The sequence below is a fragment of the Pagrus major genome, chromosome 21 (assembly GCF_040436345.1).
Source record: "Pagrus major chromosome 21, Pma_NU_1.0".
Classification (NCBI taxonomy): Eukaryota; Metazoa; Chordata; class Actinopteri; order Spariformes; family Sparidae; genus Pagrus; species Pagrus major.
The window spans coordinates 25,439,581-25,462,448 of record NC_133235.1 but is presented as its reverse complement, the minus strand read 5'-3'; the positions used below and the strand labels follow the sequence as shown (position 1 = coordinate 25,462,448).

General features: G+C 46.7%; 1 protein-coding gene across 1 annotated transcript; it reads left to right on the top strand.

The window, feature by feature from the left end:
• Positions 1 to 342: 342 nt before the first annotated feature.
• Positions 343 to 5,576, top strand: prpf38b (pre-mRNA processing factor 38B). Its single transcript, XM_073491430.1, has 6 exons — positions 343 to 758; positions 1,314 to 1,382; positions 1,600 to 1,751; positions 2,449 to 2,509; positions 3,733 to 3,986; positions 4,221 to 5,576. The coding sequence occupies exons 1-6, from the start codon at positions 549 to 551 to the stop codon at positions 4,888 to 4,890; spliced, it is 1,416 nt and encodes a 471-aa protein (XP_073347531.1). The 5' UTR covers positions 343 to 548; the 3' UTR covers positions 4,891 to 5,576.
• Positions 5,577 to 22,868: the final 17,292 nt, after the last annotated feature.

The following is a 22,868-nucleotide window of genomic DNA, read 5'->3' as shown; positions in this document are numbered from 1 at the left end:
GAAAGGGGCAATTAAATCAGTAGTATATCGTGAAACAGTGATTTGAAAATGGAAAGTGAAATAAGTTAGACATTGCCATTTCCGGTCCAGGTAAGACTAACATTTCAAAGTAAACACGTACTGAGTCTATAAACCTACATTTTTAGTTTAAAACGTGTATGTACACCATGATATAGATATGTAACAATTACACATCATCTGCTCAGAGTCATCAGACGAACTTGTTTGCGCAGTCATTAAATATAATTCAAACCCTCTGGTTTGTGAGTGTGTACATGCTTTTATTTTGAAAACTAAACTCCCCGTGTTGAGCTTGCAGCAGCCGTTCACACTGCACCACTAACGTTACAGTTCCGGTTCCACCTCGCAGCAGCACTTTAGCTACAACGACGGCGGGAAGTTGTTATCATCAATTTAATCCCAAATCGGCAACAACTCAACGGACTGAATTGTTACCGATCGGCATTTCACTATCTAACATTTATGGATCTGTAATCGGAAGGACGCCAACTGCAAACTGAGCTTAGCGGCGTGGGATTCAGCTAAACATGGCTAACGTCGGAAACCAGCTACCAACACAGGCCGTTAGCAAGCCTGCATCAGGAAAACATGGAAATGTATTGCCCCTGTGGGGCAACGAAAAGACTATGAACCTCAACCCAATGATTCTCACAAATGTGCTATCGTCGCCGTATTTCAAAGTTCAGCTTTATGAACTAAAGACCTACCACGAAGTTGTGGACGAAATCTACTTCAAGGTAACATTAGCCGATGCTAAACCGCATGTTAGTTAGATAACCAGCTAGCGCTACTGTGGCGACAATGTACTGCAGTCGTCAAATTAACAGGCAGCCGGGATCAGAAAGGCGCCAGTCTTAGGACTTAGAAACATGTCCGCTCATTTTACATAATCAACGAGAAGTAGTGTCGAAACGCTGTGGTTTTATTAGTGATGCTAACTGGTAGTTAGCAAAGTAAGCTAACTTGCCCATCGTTACGGTGGCGGTAACCAATCTAAACACAGAAAGGATACCGTTACGTTACACACACACTGATGGTGGGAGTACCGTTGTTTTGTTTGTTTAAAGGCCTAAATGTGGTCAGAACTTAAAAAGATTTCGACAGTTCAAGATTGTGCTGGCTACAGGTTAAACTACGCAAGTTATTCGCTTGGATGGAGAACGAAAGTGTTACACGGTCGTCTCAGTGTTGCTCATGAAGCCTGTGATGTTAGTCATCAGGGAGGTGGAGAGGACAGGTGTGTGTGTGTGTGTGTGAGAGAGACACTAATATTGCTGTGTGTGTGGCTACAGGTGACTCACGTTGAGCCTTGGGAAAAGGGAAGCAGAAAGACAGCAGGCCAGACTGGAATGTGCGGAGGGGTAAGTGAGAAGTACGTGCTTTTTATATTCCCCATCTTTCCCCCCCTCTTTAGTTCCCTATCTGTTGATATGCTATGGTTAACAAGTGTGATTAATGTACCTAAATCATTAGTACTTCACCATCAGGGTATTGCTGTCAAAGGGTGAAACTTTAGGAATACAATATTGTGAATAATGTGCAGTGATGTCCTTGACACCATGTCTTCCTCCTTCCTAGGTGCGTGGAGTTGGGACAGGCGGTATTGTGTCTACTGCTTTCTGTCTTCTATACAAGCTGTTCACTCTCAAGCTGACTCGCAAACAGCTGATGGGTCTGATCACTCACACAGACTCTCCATACATCAGAGCACTCGGTTTCATGTACATACGGTATGAATTCTTTGTGTGAGATTTCTATATTTGACCACCATCATTCATCCGAGTTATTTCAGACTTGCAAGTCTTCTGTTTACTACTAGATATTTTTGCAAATAAACATAATTTTCATTGCTGAATTACCTGCCTTGTTTAGAGTTAATGTTTTATTCTTAAGGCAATATTTAATTAAAAAACACAAAGTGAGGTAATAGATGATAACCGATCTTGTAACTGCGAATATGCTACTAAATGTTTAAATGTGCGCTATGTAGTTTGGGGGAAGAAACTGACCTAAAAGGACAACAGAGTTTTTCTACTATGTTACTTTGTTTACAGTTGGCGCACCCTGCCAACGGTGGTCTAGGGACCTTATTTTCCACTGAGAGCAGCTTGTTTATTCACTTAGAGAAAATAATAGTGCTGAGTCTGTGTAATCGCCTCATTAATATTGTAAATATTAAAATTCTGAGTTTGAATTTCTCCTCCTAAACTCCATATTGCCACTTTTAATGTGTATTTAATTGCTTTGTATTTGTTGCACTCGGAGCGTTAAAAGTTTTCTGCCAACCATTTTATTATCCTCACGTTTTGGAAATCATTGTGTGAAGTTTCGTTGGAACAGGTTCATGAAAACATATTTGAAATCTGTTCAAGATGAATTTCTGATTCAGTTTGCTCATGTTGTGCCCTACGCTTCTTTCTGCCTCAGATACACTCAGCCCCCAGCAGATTTGATAGAATGGTACGACGGCTTCCTGGATGATGAGGAGGTATGTCACCTCGGGTAATAATTTGATGTTTCTATCTCTCCTTTACATACACAGTTGTACAACACATGTTAAAAGCTGTCCGTTTCCCCCCCCTCCTTGTGATGCTCATAGCTGATTTTTCACCTTTGCCTTCATTTGGCTTAATTGTCCCCAATTTTTGTCCTCTAAACCTGATTAGCTAGGTAACTTGCTCACTGCTCTGCTGCTGATTTTGTTTATCAGGGTAAGTACCACATATGATGCTGAGTAAACCTTTCACTGTAATATTAAGGCATGCCCTTTGTTTTTTGACAAGCTTTTTTTAAGGACTTGTTGCACAAAACTAAATTTGGGATACATAGCAATTGGAGCTTTATAGGGATACACATTCAAACAGACAAACACAAAATATATGACACATGTCCTCTGTTGCATGGATCTAATGTGTGTTCTCGATATTTAATGAAAATATAATCTGACCCCAGGCTGTGCAACCAGGCCTCCTTTTGATGTTCTGTTGCATTATATTTGAATTGATCATATGAAATCCTACACAACTGGTTAATTCCCCTGTTTTTTTCTTTAGATGCCCATTGTGCAGCAGGTGAATTGGATATTGTATCTCAGCACTGTTGGTTTGCGTGTGTGAGTGCAAAGCGGCTGTTCTCTACCATATAAAGTTAACAACTCTTCAACCCCTCCAGTCTGTGCTTACACTGTGGGCAATCTTTACGCCTCTGTGGCCTCCTGAGAGTTCATTGTGCTTTTGGAAGGCTGAGGAAGAAGGCAGCCATGGCTTCTCTCTCTCTCTGTCTCTTTGGCTCAATGAGGATGTGTCTCAGATACTGCTCTCCCTTTTTTTCATGTCTGCTCTGTAAACACGTGCAGCCACTTTTTGAAGTTTTAAACAGATGATGTGGAGAAAAGGGAGGTGGATTTTTCAATTATAACAACATTTGATAATTATTAAGGCACACATTGTAAATACAGACTCCAGGAACTGCCAGACAGCTTAGATGAAGCAAACTTTTAATGATATTTAAAGTTGTGTTTCCTCTATTTAAATAATCAGAGTAAAGCCAGACACATTTCATTGAGGAATATGAGAGATTAAGCTAGATGAACAGAGGTGAAGGTTCAGTACTTGGTCATCACAAATTGCTTTTTTTGATTGGAGGCAAGATTCAGTTTTACCAATTTATTTATCGAATCTTCTACGCCTTTCTCCCACCGTTTGATTGTAGGAGCTCGACGTGAAGGCAGGAGGCGGCTGTGTGATGACCATCGGAGAGATGCTGCGCTCCTTCCTGACCAAACTGGAGTGGTTCTCCACTCTGTTCCCCCGTATCCCAGTGCCTGTGCAGAAGAATATTGACCAGCAGATGAAGGCCAGGCCTCGGAAGGTTGTTCAGAAGGAGCCGCAGGAAGAGGAACCTGCGGCTGCAGAGGCAGGGAGGCAAGGGGAGCAACAACAACAGCAACAACGACGCCGCTCCAGGTAACGCAGTCTATGGTTCAAAATATATAGTTTTGGCTTGTTTTGTATACGTTTGACTTTCTTTTAAATGTTCCTCTCGAACAACTGGCCTGAGTCAATTACACCCAAGAAAAGACAACACTTACGACATGTCAAGATACCCAAAATGTAGGATGATATATAGTCTCATATCATGATAACTGTATAATACCAATCCAATGTCCAGGCCTGAGCTAACGGTATCTTTCTCACCAGGACACCCAGACGGACGCCGAGCCCCCGGAGGTCACCCAAACGGTCAAGGAGCAGGAGCCACCACCGCGAAAAAGAACGTCACGGCCCCAGCTTTGACCGAGAGCTGGAGAGGGAGCGTGACCGACAGAGGAAGGAGAGGGAGGGCAGGGATAGGGACAGAGGGGACCGTGGGGACCGTGGCGACAGGGAGAGGAGACGGTCCCGCAGCGCAGACAGGAATCACGAACGGCGAGAGCGCAGAAAAAGTCGCAGCGGCAGCCGCGACCGAAAGAGCGAGCGTAGAGACAAGGAAAGAGACGGCGGGGATGACAGGAGCAGGAGGAAGGACAGGGAGCACCATAAAGATAGAGGCGCCGAGAGGGAGAGGTCCAGGGATAAAAAGAACAGGGGAGAGACTGACGACAGGAGGCACAAAGAGGACAGGGAAAGGCACAGAGAGGAGAGGAAGGCCAAACGATCGAGCCGGAGTCGAAGCAGGGAGAGGAAGCACAAAAGCGGGGGAGAAGAGAAGAGCAGGAAGAGAGAGAGCAGGGACAGAGAGCGGGAGAGAGACGGAGAGCAGCGCTCACACAAACGTAGTCGCAGCAGAGAGAGAAGCCACCATCAGCGGGAGTCCAGTAACGATCATAGTAGACATAGTGAACGCAGAAGGAGTCAGAGCACTGAGTAAATGTCGCCTCCAGCAATATTACTTCTTCTCCTGTGTTTTTCTTCCTTTTCCTACCAGTTGTCTGGTCTGTCAATTGTGCTAAAGAGAAGGAATGTCAGCACATCGGACATCTGGAGCTGTTGTGTAATGTTGCTTTATGTTGATGTTTCCCTGCCTTTTTCCACTCCCCCATTGTTAGTCTTCACTTGAAATTTCAAAAGTGGTGAAAATGGCATTTTAATTTTCTATGGTTCGTTCTTTTGCCCCAGGTGTGGGCTTGTACATAATGTTCCGGAGGCTGTCTACACACGATGACTGGTCCGAGTTGCATGTGGTCGCTCAGCTCAACACTATCCTCCATATAATTTATGTAATTTATAGAGAATAATTGTTAAAGCCCAGAGTAATTTTTTTCAATTTGACTAATACTACAGTGCATACGTCTGGGAGTTCCTCGTCTTTAAGCTGATTAAACGCGCTTCGAAGGGTCACAAGTGAACGGTTGAAGGTCTGATTTCAGCGTAGCAGCAATGTCACAAAGCAATTCTGTCCACGATCGTGTGTACACAGCCTGAGAATGTTTTAATCCTCAAAAAGGAAGGTCTGCAAAGGGTAATTTTTATCACACACACTGAGCCCTGCTTGTGCTGTGTTTGGATTACTGCTCTGTTGCATTTTGTTTTCTAATAAAACACTTTTACAAACGACTCACATTGTCCTTGTTTTTGAAAGAAAGGGTCATGAAAATGTCTTACAAAAAAGGTGAATGCAAACAATTTTAATAATTTTATTAGAATGTAGTTTGAAAATAATTTCAATATTAAATATACACTTATGGTTTATACACGGTGAAACACTTCCTCATATATTACCTTTACGATGGCTGGTAATTTACAAAAGTGAATAAAGTATAAAAAGGACAAAATGTATAACCTCAACCAACAGCAGACAAAATAAACATTACATTGAACAACATACGATAGAGGAGCTTTAACCAAGTGTTGCACGTCATCATAACCGTGCAACTCATGATAAGTAATGTAACAGCACCAGTAATGTAAATGTCAGAACAACCCACTCTAATCCCATAGTCTTCCAGATCTAAAGTTATTGTTGAGTATTATGAGTAACGGGGGAAAATGATTCTTACAGCCACTTTCACAGTAAGAACCTCACATTTGAACGGGAGATGTGTGCAGACTTCTATCTAACGAGTCTTGTCCTGTCCTGTTTGCACACACACAGGCGCTGACTCTGGTCCACTAGCTTCCTCGTTTCTGGCCTCCACAGAGAAACAGTAGGTCGAGTTCGGGCTCAGGTCGGTGAGAATGATGCTCTCGCCGTACACAGTCATCTCCTGAAGCTCAGTGGAGCTGTCTTGCCTCCGGATGATCAGGTTGTAATAAGTGGCGGCAACTACTTCAGACCACTCGACGAAAATGACTGTTGGCATCGCTTGGTTGACATCGAGTACGGGAGCTGAGAGTCCTCCTGCTGGGGAGAAAAAAGTCACAGTTGTTAATTAGATCCTGGCTGACTTCAGATTTGTTTGTCCAATAAATGAGGCTGCATGAAAGCTTTAAAGGCATACTATGCAGGATTTGTTGGTTGTTAGAAACACACTGAAATGTAAAAGAAGGTTGGTTATTGAGTCTCATTCATCACTTTTGCCAAACAAAAGCATGAGATCAATAATCAACTATCTTTCTCCAGAAACATCCCAAACACAGCAAAATAATAAAAATACAGGCAGAGGACTGGAACTGTAGATTGTAAGTAAAGATTGAGAGGGATTATTTTTGTAAGACCACATACATGACACGTTTTTATAGGAGAATCCCTCATAATATACTATGAAGTACCCTTCTCATGTAGCTTTAAAATGGTAAAGCTCTCACCCTTAAAAAAAAGCCAGATTTTCATGCATGTATATTTAAGAAAATCTTCCACAAGTTGTTCAAAATGATTAAAACATCTGTAACATCTGTTCTCACAAACACAAACTCACCATTATCTGCCATTTGCTCGCTGAGATCCCTCCTCCTGCGTCCTTCTCTTACCACTAAAGGATCAAAGATTTCATCCATTAGTTTATCTCAAAAATAGATTAAAATGTGTTTTCTTTCTCCAGTATCCTTTTCATGAACACTCATTAGTTCTTACCATGCGTGACATTTGTTGTTTCGCTCTCTCCGGCCGCGTTGCTGGCTGTGATCAGCAGGTTAGTGGAAGCGATGTTGGCCAGAGAGCAGGACAGCCCTGCAGTGGTGCACAGCTGGACCTTAGGTGTAACGCTGTTGTCGTACACGGTGTACGTGGTGGCGAACACAGACGCGTTCCACGAAACTGTGACGAAGGAGCTGTTGCCGGTGTAGACCACTCCTGATGGCGGACAAGGAGCTGGAAGAGGAGAAGGTGGAGTTAGTTCAAACTGCTTTTTTTTTAAATGCCTCTGGGAAATCAGATTACAGGTAATGTTAAGTTACTTTTGACGGGTCATTGCAGGGAGAGCTCAAGTGTTACTACTGATGTTGATGATGGATGGATTTATTATAAATGCAGATAATACGATGCCATGATAAAGACAATTACACCTACCTCATTGGAACTGTCAGCAGAAAGCCTGAAGTAAATGTAAAAAGTGTGTTTGAACTGACTTTAGTATTAAATGCAGTCTACCTGTGGTTCCATTGAGAGGCGCAGACGGGTCGCTGGTACCGGCAGCGTTCCTGCTCTCCACTGTAGCGACATAGTATGACCCGCAGGGGAGAGGAATCTCAAAGAACGTCACGCTTGTGTAATAGGAAGAGAGCTCGAACTGGGCCTGGCTGTCTCCCAGCAGATTTCCTGTTAACCTCAAGATGTACTCGGTGTTGTTGCAGGTGACCTGCGTCCAGTTGAAGCGCATCACCTGGATCTGATCCCGCATCGGCCTCAGCTTTACATCGATGGCGTCTGGAGCACAGGGAGCTAAGGGAGAGAGAGGATGATTTATATTCAATTTAATGCAAACACTGTAAAGCTGTTTGAGGAGTAACATGCAGCTGCTGTACCTGCTCCACTCTGCACTGGGTCACTGAAGGAGCTGTTGCACGACCCATCTGAAGCCTGGACGGAGAAATTGTAAGCTGTTCCACAATTAAGACTGTGGATAGTACAGGTGGGATTTGTGCTTTGACAGTACAGCATGTCTCCATTTGCAGCCTGGGCGCAGCCAAAGAATTGTACAGCGTTATCTTTGGGCGTCCATGACAGCAGCGCAGACCCATTGTTACAGTGGTACGTAACTGAGAGACCATCAGGCCGGCAGGGACCTGAGCAGAAAGCAAATGGGTCAGTGTATGCACATGCACTGGTGTTGTTCATGTCTTTTATATACAAGGACAAATACCTGAGCTCACTGTGATGTTCTCACTGGCCTTGCTGGTGCAGTTCTCGTGGCTCGCCGTCACAGAGACTGTATACTGGCGGTCACAGTGGAGATCCGATATGCTGCAGTTAGTGGAGGTGGTGTTGCAAGTATGCACGTGTCCGTCTACGCCCGTAGCGACAACCTGGTAGGTTTCAGCAACAGGAGAGGGGCTCCAGGACACCAGCGCGTCCCCACAGGAGGGGGTGACCGTCACGTTCGTGGGCGGACACGGCTCTGTGAAGGGAGATATGTTGCCAAATCAGCCATAGTTGACTCAGATTTAAAACATTTTGGCCTGAGCTTATTTTTACAAAATGTCTAATGGGATCCACTCATGTGAACAACGCTGTCCTTCTAAGCAAATACCTAAAAAGATATATCACAGAAAAAAAAAAATGTATATACCCATGCTTATCCTGTAGGTTGGACTTCTCATACTGCTGCACTGGTCTGATGAAGCAGATACAATGATCTTGTAATGGAAGTCACATTGTGCTCCGTGGAGGTAGCAGCTGGTGCCGGTGCTGTTGCAGGATAGGTAGGTGTGGTCTCTGCCTTCTGCTGTGGCGGTGTACACAGTGTCTCCCTCGCTGCCATCCATCAGATTCCACATGACGAGGATGGAGGAATTGTGGCACTCAGCAGCTGCTGTGATAGCAGAGAGGGAGCAGGGGGCTGGGGGAGGAGACAGATGTAATTATTTGACACAGCACTCAGCGTTAGTGGACATTATTTTGGATTAGCATAAAATGTGGTATCATCTGCATATTTATTTCAAGTCAGAAATCTGTTACCTGTCTGTAAGTCGATGGTGGCACTCGGCTGACTCTCACACTTGCTGTTTTTAGCGATAACACTGAAGTTATAAAGTACGCCACATGCCAGGTCCTCCACCTCACAGGTAGTGTTGGAGGAAGTGCTGCAGTTGGCTATGTGGTTCCCTCCGCCTACAGCTGACACAAAGTAGCTTTCTGCCCCTGTGGTGGCGTTCCAAGATATCCAGGCAGAATTGGCCACACAGTCGAGTCTGCCTCTGATTCCCTGAGGCTGGCAGGGAGCTAGAAAGTACACATGAGAGGTAAATAAGCGACTCCATGGATGGATTTATCCAAGGATGGACGGCTTTTGAAGATTTCATACCTGACGTGATGCTGTGGATCTGTGCGTGCCGGCTGCGGCAGTCTCCTCTGATGGAGGTGACTCGAACCGTGAACATTTTTCCACAGGTCACGTTGCTGATGGAACATGCGTTGGTCGTGGTGTTGCATGAATCCATGATTCCTCTGTTGTCCGCAGTTACTGAAACCAGGAAGTGGTCAGCTTCTCCGCTGGCATTCCAAGAAATCGCCATGTCGTTGGACGAACAGCTGACCTCGGCACTCACGTCTTGAGGTGGGCAAGGAGCTGAAATAAAGAGAGTATGATCACTCAGCCACAGATTTTATGATGAAATTGTTTGGTATGCAGAACACATGAGTATAAAACTGTAACTGTGTTTATGGGTGTTTGGTCTTTGTTCACGGGTTCTTCTCCTCTTACCTGAGTTGAATATCACAGCCTGACTGGGGACACTCGAGCAGTTGTCGTCCATGGCCACGACCTGAACAGTGTAGCTGCTGCCACACGTGAGGTTGCCCAGGCTATAGCTGAGGTCAGAGGTCTGGCAGCTGACGTTGCCATAGCTACTGCTGGCCGTCACTGAGTACTGTACAGCACCCCGGCTGGCAGGCCAGGACACAACAGCGGAGTTGTTGAAACAGTCCATCACCACTGAGACGTTAGTGGGAACACATGGCACTGCAGGGAGGAGGCAGAGAGCAGGAAGTCAAAATGGAGGAAGAATTCATGTGATTAGCGTATTCAATCGAAGCAGAAGAAACCCTTAATCATGTTTACTATTTTACATATTGTTTGCATATTTATCTTTTTTGGTATACTTTTATTTTGTTTCCAGTCAGATTGCATGTTTCTGTTTCCTTTAATCCTCACCTGACTGCAGACTGCTGGTGTGACTGGAGGTGATGTTACACTGCTGGTTGGAGGCTGTGACTGACACAGTGAAGTTGTGCCCACAGGTCAGACCAGGGACGCTGCATCCATCAGAGTTGGACATGCACATGTTTGAGATGCCGGTGTCGGTCTGCATGTTGGCTGTGTAGTAGTCCGACCCGTTGGTGGGCTGCCAGGTTACCATGACGATGCTAGACAGACAGTCCTGCGTGGCAGAGACTCCTGCAGGTGGACACGGCCCTGAGAGAAAAGCCGCACAAGTTAATTTCTACTGTTATATTTGAAACCACATCTGATTTGTTTGACGTGTCAGACGTATATAACCTACATGTCTGTACGGAGGCTGGAGGACTTGAGGTGCCAGGACAGTACTGGCTGTGAGGTGTCACTGTGAGGCTGTAGGTTTGTCCGCAGGTGAAGTCAGAGAAGTGGGCTGTAGTGAGATTAGTGGTGAGTCCAGTTGTTTGGTTTCCTGCCTCGGCCGATACATTGTAGAACTTTGTCCCATTACTGGCATCCCAGCTCAGAGAAACGACTTTCGTACTGCAATCCACAGCGGAAGACAAATTCTGGGGCACACAGGGATCTGGAAAGACCATGGTACCAGATTACATATTTCTTTCAAGGAAACTTCATAGAAATGACTCAAAGATTACAGCCCGGTACATAACATACCCATATAGATGACAGAGCTGTTGCTGGGCGGGCTGGTGCAGTTGTGATCCTTCGCTCTCACTACCACAGTGTACCGCTCTCCACAGTGCAGGTCGTTCCAGGTGCAGGAGGTGGTGTTGGTGTAACACATGTGGGTGTGACCATCGAGCCCAGTTGCTACAGCAACATATGACTCAGCGCCATCGCTGGGCCCCCAGCTGACAGAGCCCGTGTTAGACTCACACTGTACATAGGTGGTGACATGGTAGGGGATACATGGAGCTGGCGGGAGAGAGGTGGGAGGTGAACATGCAGTCAAATATACACAGGGAATTAAAACTAATGTGTATTATGGTGTACGATGTGAGATCATACCAGTTTTGAAGAAGGCAGGGCTGCTGGGGAGGGTGTCACACTCGCTGCCTCGTCCTTGTACGGTGACGTTGTAGTCCTGTCCGCATGGTAAAGCAGCAGGCAGAAGGGTCTGGGTTGTGTTGTAGCTCTCTACATATCCGAGGCTTCCTGTGGCTGTTACTAAGTAATTCACAACACCACTCGCTTGGTTCCAGGAGATCTGGACTTCTGAACTGTTACAACTTGTCTGCGCAGACACATTCACAGGCTGGCAAGGCTCTGAGCAAGATAAAAAAACACACACACACACACACACACACAAGAAAGAAAAATGATTCAGATGAGTCATTAATTCAAATTCTATATCAAATAATTTCTAAAAAAATGGGATTCTTCCAGCCTCACAAATATATATGTATACATACATAATTATGTATATATATATATATATATATATATATATATATATATATATATATATATATATATATATATATATATATATATATATATATATAATTTATATATAAATAAGTTACTTTTTACCACTCAACAAGACCTTTAAAGCTGTTTAGCGTCTGCAGTACCTGTTTGGATGAACACGGTGTTGCTGGCCTGGCTGCAGCAGCCTTGACTGTGTGCTGTTACAGTGAAGTTGTACGTCTCTCCGCAGTCCAGCATTGGAAACTGACAGGTTGAGCCTGTAGAGTTACACATCTTCACCTCCCCTCCTGATGTCTTGATGGCACTCGCTTTGTACATCTCGACATCAGACCGCTCCTCCCAGGACAGGGCTGCGGTGCGGGAGCCACACTGCAGGTCGACTGCCACACGACGAGGCGGACAAGGACCTGTGGAGAGGTGTCGAAGGATGAAGGTTCATTTAAATCTTGATCAAACAAAACCCAGATTAATTCTTACTGTAAACACTCGACTCACGTGTGGTGAGGTTGGTGTGCGTCGGCGCTGTGAGGCTGCACTGCTCGTTGGTGGCGGTGAGGCTGAGGTTGTAGGTTTCCCCACAACTCAAACCAGTCACGTTACAGTAGTGCTGCTGAGTCTCACACAGAGTCTGAAGACCTCCACTGACAATGGCTGTCAGGGAAAAGTTTGCTGTGCCATAAGTGTCGTTCCAGGACACAACGGCAGCACCATCAGAGTTACAATTGACCTGTACCTCCACCTCTCTTGGCAGACAAGGAGCTGAGGAAAGAGTACATTTATGCATGAGCACCACAAATTTTAAAAACCTGAAAGAAAAGAAAATTTGTCCTGAATATGTCTTTACCTGATGTAAGTGAGACCACGGTGCTGTCAGAGCTGTTGTAATACTGCCCCAAGGCCTTGACCCAGACGCTGTAGACTGTGCCACACATCAGTCCTGACACACCACAGAACGTATCTGTGTTTGTGCCAGCACAGGAAGCCTTGTGTCCATTCTGGTTGTCAAAGTAGGCAACATAACCCACGGCGAGGTCACTCTTCTGCCAGGAAACTGTCGAAGTAAGCTGTTCACACGCCATACTGGCTTGAACGCTGGTGGGTGGGCAGGGCTCTGAATGAGGGGAAAAGACGCACGTTAAAGCAGCATACCTGTACACGGTGAAGTCTTTTGCACATTTCTTCCTGATCAGGTGACAAACCTGTCATGAGGCGGGAGGGTTCAGAAGTCACAGAGTTGTTGCAGGCCTGGTTGTGTGCCATCACGGTGACATTGTAGATCTGACCACACTGCAGGCCATTCAAGGGGCAGCTGGTGTTCGTGGTGTTACAGGTGACCGTCAGGCCCTGATCAGTCACAGCCTGGACAGAGTAAGATCTGGCACCTTTTGCTGCCCCCCACATCACCTGGGCAGTGCTCACATTGTAGTGGACGGACAGATTCATGGGGACACAGGGCTCTGGAAGGACAGAGTAGTTTCATTAAATGTGAACACTCACATGTCTCTACTCTTGGTTGTAAAATGGTTGAACTCCCTCAAACACGATGGCTGATAAGACACTGTACCTGTGGTGAGGTATCCTGCCATTTGAGCAGTGTTGTTGCAAGTATCTCCCAGAGCTTTCACGGTAACATTGTAATCCTCTCCGCACTGCAGGGAGCTCAGCACACAGTTGGTGTAGTTGGTGTTGCAGTTGGTGGTGTGGCCTGATGATGCTGTAAGCTCAGTAACGTAACGCGTGGCTCCAACGCTGGGCTGCCAGGATACGATGGCAGTGTCTGCTTCACAGTCCACGATGGCTTCGATATTGCTCGACTCGCAAGGTCCTGTGGAGTCAGGAGGACAATGACCTTTGAGCTATTGCTTTTCGGCATATATCTATGCACAAATCTAACTAAGAAATATGATGAATAGACCCGGATTAGTCTCCAGTAGCGAAGTAATCATTGGTGGCATTACCATGACTGTCATTTAAAGTTAAATGTCTCAACAATTACAGGATGGACTGCTATAAAACATTCTTGTTGCCGTCACAATAAACTGTAAATCTGTATGTACTGAGTCTTTACCTGTTGTAAGGGTGGTCATGGTGCTGTCAGAGCTGTTGTACTGCTGTCCCAGCGCCTTGACCCAGACTCTGTATACTGTGCCACACATCAGTCCTGAGACCATGCATTGGGTATCTGTGTCTGTGCCAACACAGGAAGCATTGTGTCCGTTCTGGTAGTCAAAGTAGGCGACATAACCCACGGCGAGGGCGCTCTGCTGCCAGGAAACAGTCGCGGTAAGTTGCTCACATGCCACACTGGCTTGAACATTGGTGGGTGGGCAAGGTACTGAATGGAGGGGAAAACAGAAATTAAACATCAGAACAGCCACTCCTGTAAATATTTTCACATACATCTTTTCCCGATCAGGTCACTAACCTGTCTTGAGGCAATGGGTGTTAGAGATTAGACTGTCACAGCCAAGGTTGTGTGCCGTCACGGTCACATTGTAAATCTGACTGCACTGCAGGCCATTCAGGAGGCAGCTGGTGTTGTTGGTGTTACAGGTGACCGTTGGGCTCTGATCGGTCACAGCCTGGACAGAGTAAGATCTGGCACCTTTTGCTGCCCCCCACATCACCTGGGCAGTGCTCACATTGTAGTGGACGGACAGATTCATGGGGACACAGGGCTCTGGAAGGAGAAAATACTGGAGTTTTAGTTTAGCTCAAGGAAAATGCCTTTAAGATTGTGGTGTTTATCATTTACAATGGACTCAATAAACTTTATTTAATATCATTCTTGTTTCATGGTTACAAAAGAAGTTACTTGATTCCAATTCCTTAAGATCTGTGGCACCTGCATCCTGTCCTTTATTAACTGTACGGATTTCCTTGACACAGATTTAGTCTGTGTTAATATCAACACTGTTAGATTTAACCAATAAACACCTGTAGTAAGCGTAGCAGGGGCACTAGCAGGGCCAGGACAGCCAGTATGCATCGCCTCCACGATGACAGAGTACTCCTGGCCACAGACCAGGTTGTTGAGGTTGCAGGATGTGCCCATCTCACTGCAGGAGGAGTTGTGTCCATAGATGGAGGTTGCTTGGACGCTGTAGGCCGTGGATGCAGCGTCACTGTTCCAGCTGACCAGAGCTTCACGTGTAGAGCAGTTCAAGTTCGCTGACACGTTGGTGGGAGGACACGGGGCTGGAAAAGGAGAGAGGTACAGTTGAGTAAAAGAGACCTAAAAAACTAGTGTATTTCAAAAAATGCTGAACCATTCCTTTGAGAAATGGTTGTTATAGTAAACTTATTCAGTGTACCGGTGAGCTGGTCGATAGGGGTGCTCATCTCGCTCATGCACACATTAGTGTGTCCCGTCACAGTGAAGGTGTAGAGCTGACCGCAGCTCAGGTCCAGGAAGGAGCAGCTGCTCTCAGTGGAGTCACAGGTGGAGTTAACACCCGCAGCAGAGGTGGCTTTAACAGTGTAGTTCTGTGTTGTGCCCGTCTGGTTCCACTTTACCGTCAGGACATTGCTGCTGCAGTTCTGGTCGACGGAGGCGTTCTCAGGTTTACAAGGAGCTAGAGACGGTTGAAAGAAGAGCAAATTCCCTTACACTCATATAATGTACTCTTCAGGAAACATCATTTTGTTTTACAATGATTTTATATTTATGCACATGAAAGAGCTGCACTGACCAGACTGAACCGTGTAGTCAGAGCCAGCAATGACTGCGCAGTGAACGGAGGACGAGGTGACGGCCACCTCATAAACCTTGCCACACAGCAGATTATGAATGGAGCAGGAGTTGGACGTCGAGTTGCAGAAGGCTCTGTGTCCATCAGTGCTGATGGCCCAGGCGGTGTAATCATCTGAGCCTGAGGTCCGTGTCCAACTCACATTCATCACGTTGTTGTTACACTCTAACTGGGCTAAGACATCTTCTGGGAGACAGGGAGCTGTGGGGGAGTGGGAGAAATGTATGTATTTTATTATTTCCATTATTTTTTATGTATGTGGCGGCCTTGATCAGACTTCTACTTTGGGTTCAAAACCAATAAAGAAATCTAAAAGGTGCATGTTCATTGCCGTGCACCAGTGTAACCTTATATCTTACCAGACTCAAAATGGATGTCAACATGTTTGCTGCTGTTGCAGCTCTCTGTTGAAGCCACCAGCGAAGCAGAGTATGACCGGCCACAGTGGAGCTTCACAGCACAGGAGGTGTCGTTGGAGGAACAGGAGGCTACGTGGCCGTGCTGTCCTGTCACCTGTACAGTGTAGAAACCTGCTCCGCTCGTCTCAGCCCAGGAGAAATTCCCTTTGTTGGTCCCACAGTCCACACGAGCTGTGAAGTTGGTTGGCTGACAAGGGGCTGAAGGAGGAGGAAAACTGGTCTTAGATTATGATTTTTTTTCACTGCAGCAGGTAAAAACCCATAAAGCTGTTGCCATAGAAACAAATCCTACCTGTGCTTATTTCTATGGGCGGACTGTAGCTGCTGCGGCAGTTTCCGTCCTGTGCTGCGATGCTGAATGCATATCTCTGTCCACACATCAGGTTAGTCATCGTGTGGGAGGTGTTAGAGGTCGTGTACTCTGAAGGAGGGACTGCACCACCCATCCTCTCAGTTTTTAGAGAATAGTTGATCCCAGACTCTGGACTCTGGTCCCATGTGAGGGTCAGCGTGTTGGTGTCACAACTGACTTGGCCCGTCAAGTTAGTAGCCGGACACAAAGCTAGGATAACACAGAAGAAAATTGAAAAGAAAAGTGACTCTCTGCACTATTTATGCCATCTAGGAGGCCAATTCTTACATACTGCACCTTTAAAGAATCAAAATCTCCTCATTTCAGGTCCCCTCACCTGTTCTCAGCTCCACGGCTGAGCTCGGCTTGCTCCTGCAGCCCCTGTCCACCGTCACAACAGTAACAGCGTAGGTTTGCCCACAGTGGAGGTCAGTGAAGTTGCATGAGTTGGAATAGTTTGAGCTGCAAGTGTGATTGTGGCCATCATCTGCAGTTGCTGTTGCTATGAACATGTCAGCCCCTGTCACATTAGACCAGGAGACGATGCTGTCCTGACACGCTGGAGACACGGTGATGTTCCTGGGAGCGCAAAGACCTGCGGAGAAGGCGAGAAAAGGGGTTTAATGTAGCCTCTCTACAGCTGAAATGTAGGGATATCTATGGAAATCTATCTTCAAGTCGTTCTGCACCTGCTCTGAAGCTGTAAACTGCACTTGGGTTTCCTGCACATGTGTCAGAGTACGGTGTGACAACGATGCCATAGGTTTCACCGCAGTGGATGTGAGGTATCTGCCAGCTGGTGGAGTTGGTTTGGCAGTGGTGTGTGTGTCCATCCTGGCCCGTCATTGTCACGTTGTATCGTGTAGCACTGGGGCTTCCGACCCACGACACCAGGGCTGAGTGATTGAGACAAACCAGAGTGGCGCTAACATTCGTTGGGGCGCACGGGACTGGAGATTGAGAAAAGAAAAAAGACACGGTGAGTAGTTGTAGTTAGTTTGTAGTTAACAACAAGTAGTTTAGCAATTACGTATATATGTGACACTTTGGGAAAGATTGCGACGTGTATTGTACGCTAAATATGAAGCTGGAGTGGGCAGCCGATAGCATTAGCTTATCACGAAGACAAAGCAGGGGCAAACAGCTAACCTAGCTGGCTCTCTCCAAAGATATTTAAACCTCTAAAGCCAACTAATTAACGCATTAAACCCTGTTTGTTTAGTACATACAAAAGCTTGCGGTTTTATATGGTGAACCACACACTTATTGTTGAGTAGGTGGATTTTGTTACCTTCAGAGAGAGCTAGGCTAGCTATAGCACCATTTTTAGTTTTTTTTTTTTTTCGCTAAGCTAACTGGGTACTGGGTAAAATCCCATAGGCTTTTTGCAGAGGAAACCAGGGTGATGCTAACTTCCGGGTTAGCCTTCAAAAACACCTCATCTCTACACCACTCTATTAAGGGGTGGTCGACAGACTTTGATCATGTTGGGCTTTTTTGGCTGGTTTATAAGTAGTAAAATGGTGGAAGGAATTACCTGTTTGAAGACATTCACTGACACTCGGGGTGCTGTTGCACTGCGCCCCCTGAGCCTGGACTGTCACGTTTAAATCCAAGCCGCAAGGAAGATTTTGGAACAAACAACTGGTATTTGTAGTCTGGCAGCTGTCCTGATACCCTTCACCTGCTACCTGAGCCAGGAAGCCGAGGCGTCCCAGGGGTTCAGTCCAACTGAACACTGCTGCGTTGGTGCCACAGGTGTATTGCTTAGACATGATCGTGGGAGAACAGGGAGTAGTGGTAATGTTGGTGCAGGAGCTAGGTGCACTGTCACACTGGCTTCCCCGTGCAGTGATGGTGGTCATGTAGGTTTCACTGCACAGGAGATCTGTTAAGGTGCACGTAGCAGAAGCTGAGGTGCATGAAACTGTATGTCCGTTTGTAGCTGTCGCGTTAACTACGTAACCTGTGGCATCGGCCATCGGCATCCATGACAGAGAGGAGGAATTGGTGCCGCAGATCAGGGTGCTGTTCTGGATAGAGGGAGAGCAAGGAGCTGAGAGGGAGAAATGAAAGGGAGAGGGGTCAAAATGTGTTTCTAAAGACATAAATGTCTAGTTTTTCTTCAGACTGTCCCTCTCGTCTACCTGTCATGAGGGTTGTTCTGATGCTTCCAGTGCTGTTACAGGTGGCATCCTCAGCCATCACAGTCAGGTTGTAAACCTTTCCACACTGCAGCTGGCTCAGCTGACAGGAAGTTGTACTGCTCCTACAGCAGGTATAGTGCTGAGAGTTTTCCTCTTGAGCGTGCACAGTGTAGGCCACGGCGCCGGCAGCAGCCTCCCAGGACACTGTGGCCATGTCTGAACCACACTGGAGGGCGCTGGTGACGTTGACAGGGTCACATGGTCCTAGAGAGAAGATCACATGATTAGTTCCAAGTCAAGAAGATGCTTTTTGAATTACATAAAATGTACAAAAATAAGTAAGCACAACCTGTCGTCAAAGCAGTCTGACTGGGAGCGCTGGTGCAGTAGCCGTCCTCTGATGTCACTGCAACGTTGTACTGACTGGCACACTGCAGGCCGGAGATGGAACATGTGAGGCTGGATGAGGAACATGTTTTAGAGAAGCCGTTGGGCCCCGTCACCGTCGTCGAGTAGGAGGTCGCACCAAGGGAGGCGTTCCAGGAGGCCAGGAGAGAGTCTGTACCACAGTCTGTCACTGCTGTTAAACTCTGAGGGGGGCAGGGTGCTGGAGGAAGATGTAATAGTGCGTGAAATAAAATCCAAGTAACGTAATATATAGTTCATGGAAACTATTATCATCATCTTTATTACCTGTCTGAACAGTTTGTGGGTGGCTACATGGTCCAGTGCAGCTGCCAGAGGAAGCTTTGACAGAGACATTATAAGTCTGTCCACACTGAAGACCGCTCAGAGTACAGTTGGCCTGGTGTGTGTCGCAGGTGGCTGAGCTAATATTTCCAGTCAGTGGCATGGCGGTGACACTGTAGTTGAGGGGCACCACAGAGGGGCGCCAGCGAACCATCATGTCATTGGTGCCACAAAGCAGGTTTGTAGTGATGTTCAGTGGAGCGCATGGTACTGACAGAGACAGAGCAGTATGGGAGTTAGTCAAACAGATATTTCAGGTAGAAATGGTCATGGTTAGCCTTGGTGAGAAGTTATATCTGCGTGCTATATCTGTTCAAGTATAGTCCGACCTCTCTCGCAGTACCTTCGTCTTGTCTGTAGGGGGCACTGTAGTTGCTGACACAGGTGCCATCAGTGGCAGTCACCATAATGTCATACACCTGGCCACAGAGGAGGTTACTAAGTGTGCAGTTGGGGCTGGGGCTGCTGCAGTTGAAGGTCTGTCCGTTGCTGGTGGCCATCATAGCATAGCTCACTGCATTCACGCTGGGGGCCCACGACACGTGAGCCATGTTGGCTCTACAGACGAGCTGGCTGGAGACATGAGAGGGAGGACAGGGCTCTGGAGAGAGGAAACAAAACATCAAACACTGTAATGAAGTCTTTATATATAAAAAAAATCCCACTTACACTAAAGTCTTTTTACCAATAATGTCCTCATTAAATCACCCATTATGAAAATGATGGTGTTACCTGTGTTCAAAGAGACAGTGTCACTCAGTTGACCTGTGCAGTTGTGATCAGCTCCTGAAACACCAATGTTGTAAACCTCCCCACACCGGAGTCCAGGGAGGCCACAGGAAGTCGTATTGGTCATGCACTCTGACCTGTGACCCCCGCCGCTCACAGCGACAGCAGTGTAGTATTTGGCACTGTCACTGGCCACCCATGACACAGGAACCGGATGCGGCGCACATGTGTGCACGGCTGTGACGTTGGTGGGAGGACATGGCACTGAGGGGAAATAAATATGAAGAAGTTTGAGGCTGCGTTCAAGGTCTCAGTACTCAGTCTATTTCCTTAATGATGATCAATCTGCATTTCTCACATGATTGCACTGTGACCTCCGTGCTGGGCAGACTGAAGCACGTCCCGGTGACGGAGAAGACCACCACCGTGTAGGAGCTTCCACACAACAAGTCTTCCGTTGTGCAATTTGTCTCTGTGGAGTTGCAGTGCAGGGGGTTACCCATTCCTCTGGAGATGATGGTGGTGTAGTTTTCTGCTGGAACTGAGATGTTCCAGGTGACCGTCAGCTCGCCGGTTACGCAGGCCACACTGGCCCTCACATCCTCAGGGCCGCATGGCACTAAAGGGAGAGGCGTCATACATCAAGATTCAAGAGATTTATTTGTCACATCCATATTTGTAAATGTAAAACAGTACAACTCTAGTACAACCTAGTGGCGATTGCAAATAGCTGCATTGAAGAGTAAGTGAGCTGATAGTTAATATGCAGAATGTCAGGAAGTTAAAAACTCCTTGTTATATGTTTAATTCCCTACCTGAGTCCATGTTGATAGCTGTTGAGGTGGACGAGCAGACTCCATCGTCATAGCTGACGGTGACGTTGTATCTCTTTCCACAGGGCAGAGAGGTGATTTTACAGTTGTTGAGTGTGTTGCTGGTGCAGTTGAGCTGAGCACCACTCTGATCCTCTATGGTCGCTGTGTAGAGGCCCGTGGGCCGATGGTTCTGCCAGACTATCAGAGCATGGTTGGCGTCGCAGTCTCTGTATGCCTCAATGTTGGTTGGAGGACAAGGGGCTGATGGAGAGGCAGAGGATTAAGTCGATTAGATGTACAGTGGATCTGAGTTTGTCAGACTGACATTTTTAAGAACCCTCTAAACTACCTGTCGTAAAGGTGACCACGTTGCTGGAGCTGCTGTTGCACTTTAGATTGGTGCCGATTACATTGGCGGTGTAATTCTGTCCACATTGCAGTCCTTGCAGCAAGCAGTTGGTGGCCATTGAGTTACAGCTGTACGAGTTTCCATTTGCATCCTGAGCAACAGCGATGTAGGAAATGGCACCGATACTCGTCGTCCAGTTAACTCTCGCAGAATCTTGGCTGCAGTGGACTGACGCAGAGACGTTGGTGGGGGTACAGGGAACTGGAGAGAGAGGAAAGGTTTGTGTTCAAGACCAATCTATATATGAAACCATAAAGTGTCTTACAGAGCTCCCAGTACGTACCAGTCTCAGCAACCTCTCCCAGCACTCTGTTAGTGGAGCAGTTGTCATTGGAGGCCACGATGAACACACTGAGGTGTTCGCCACATGGCACCCCGGTCACTGCACAGCTGTTGGAGGAGGAGGTGCAGTTGTAGGTTTCTCCAGTGTTCCCCTGTGCTTCTACAGTGTAGGAAAGAGCTCCAGCAGCAGAGTCCCAGGTGGTGATCAGCACGTCATTGCGACACTCTGCTGCTGTCTTTATGTTTGTTGGTAGACAAGGAGCTGGAGAGAAGAAGAGGAAGAGATGAAAAGAGACTTACTTTTTCTTCTTTGGTCTTCTCACAAGGCGAAAAGCAAAACAAACCAAATCCTACTCACAAGTCCGGACGAACTCAGGTTGGCTGGCTTCGCTGTTGCATCCGGAGCTGACGGCGTACACGGTGTACCTGTAGTACTGACCACAGCCCGTATTAGTGAAGAAACACCTGTTGTCTGGCGTCCTGCACTCGGTCGACTTGCCAGTGTTGTCCACGGCCGTTGCCACATAGAAGAAGGTGTTGTTGGTGGGCTCCCAGCTGAAGATGATCACATTGCTGGAGCAATCGTGTGAGGTGCGAGGATTAGCCGGAGCACAGGGGACTGGGTGAATGAGACAGAGAATTAGCTTAAATAATGAGGAAGAATTGGTTTAATATATATAGATTTACAGGTTATATTCACCAGCTATTGTTTTAAAGTTAACAAATATCTCACAAGGAACCTGAGATTTGACTCCTTTTGTAATTTAGTAAACAGGTGTGTGCACTGGGTGTGTGTGCAGACATGAGATCATTTCCCTGGGCGGTCAGTATGTGTTTGTGTGTCGTCTTAATCTTTTCACTTTCCAGACTGATACCATAGCTGACCTTTGAGATAACTCCCCGCCTTCAATTCTCTGTAAAGAGCTTTAGATTAACCGGTGTTGGATGGCAGGTCTCGGTGGCTAATGAGAGGGTGTGTTGCAGCGCTCAGCATGAGAACAGATTATAGGACACCATGGGAGGATCCTCAACAGTCTCCCACAGGAGAGACTTATGGGGAGGGTTTGTGATAAAGAGATTGGAGTACTGTATGTGAGAGGTAAAATGAGAAGGTGTGTGTATGCATGTGGGAAACATATACAGACAGGTGAAGAGGAACAGGGAAAGGTGGAGAAGGTAACGACAGAAACAAGCCACGTTTGTCGTTTCCACGTGAGCAGCTCACCTGTCTCGAACAAGGAAGAGATGTTGGAGATGGCCTCACAGTCGTCAGAGATGGCTGTCACATGGACCTGGTATTTCTCACCACATTGGAGCATGGTGATCTGGCAGCTGGTGGAGGCTGATGTACAGTTAAGGGACGCGCCGGTGCCGTCCACAGCAGTGGCCCGGTACATGTTGGCCCCAAACACCAAATCCCAAGTCACTGTCACCATGCCGCCGGTGCAGCTGTAGTCCACAGATATGGTC

What these genes read in the sequence shown, in the direction of transcription:
- prpf38b (XM_073491430.1), top strand. Translation starts at nt 549, where the DNA reads ATGGCTAACGTCGGAAACCAGCTACCAACACAGGCCGTTAGCAAGCCT. An exon ending in CTCGGTTTCATGTACATACG is followed by an intron (nt 1,752 to 2,448) that starts GTATGAATTCTT and finishes TTTCTGCCTCAG; the next exon opens with ATACACTCAGCCCCCAGCAG. An exon ending in CAACAACGACGCCGCTCCAG is followed by an intron (nt 3,987 to 4,220) that starts GTAACGCAGTCT and finishes CTTTCTCACCAG; the next exon opens with GACACCCAGACGGACGCCGA.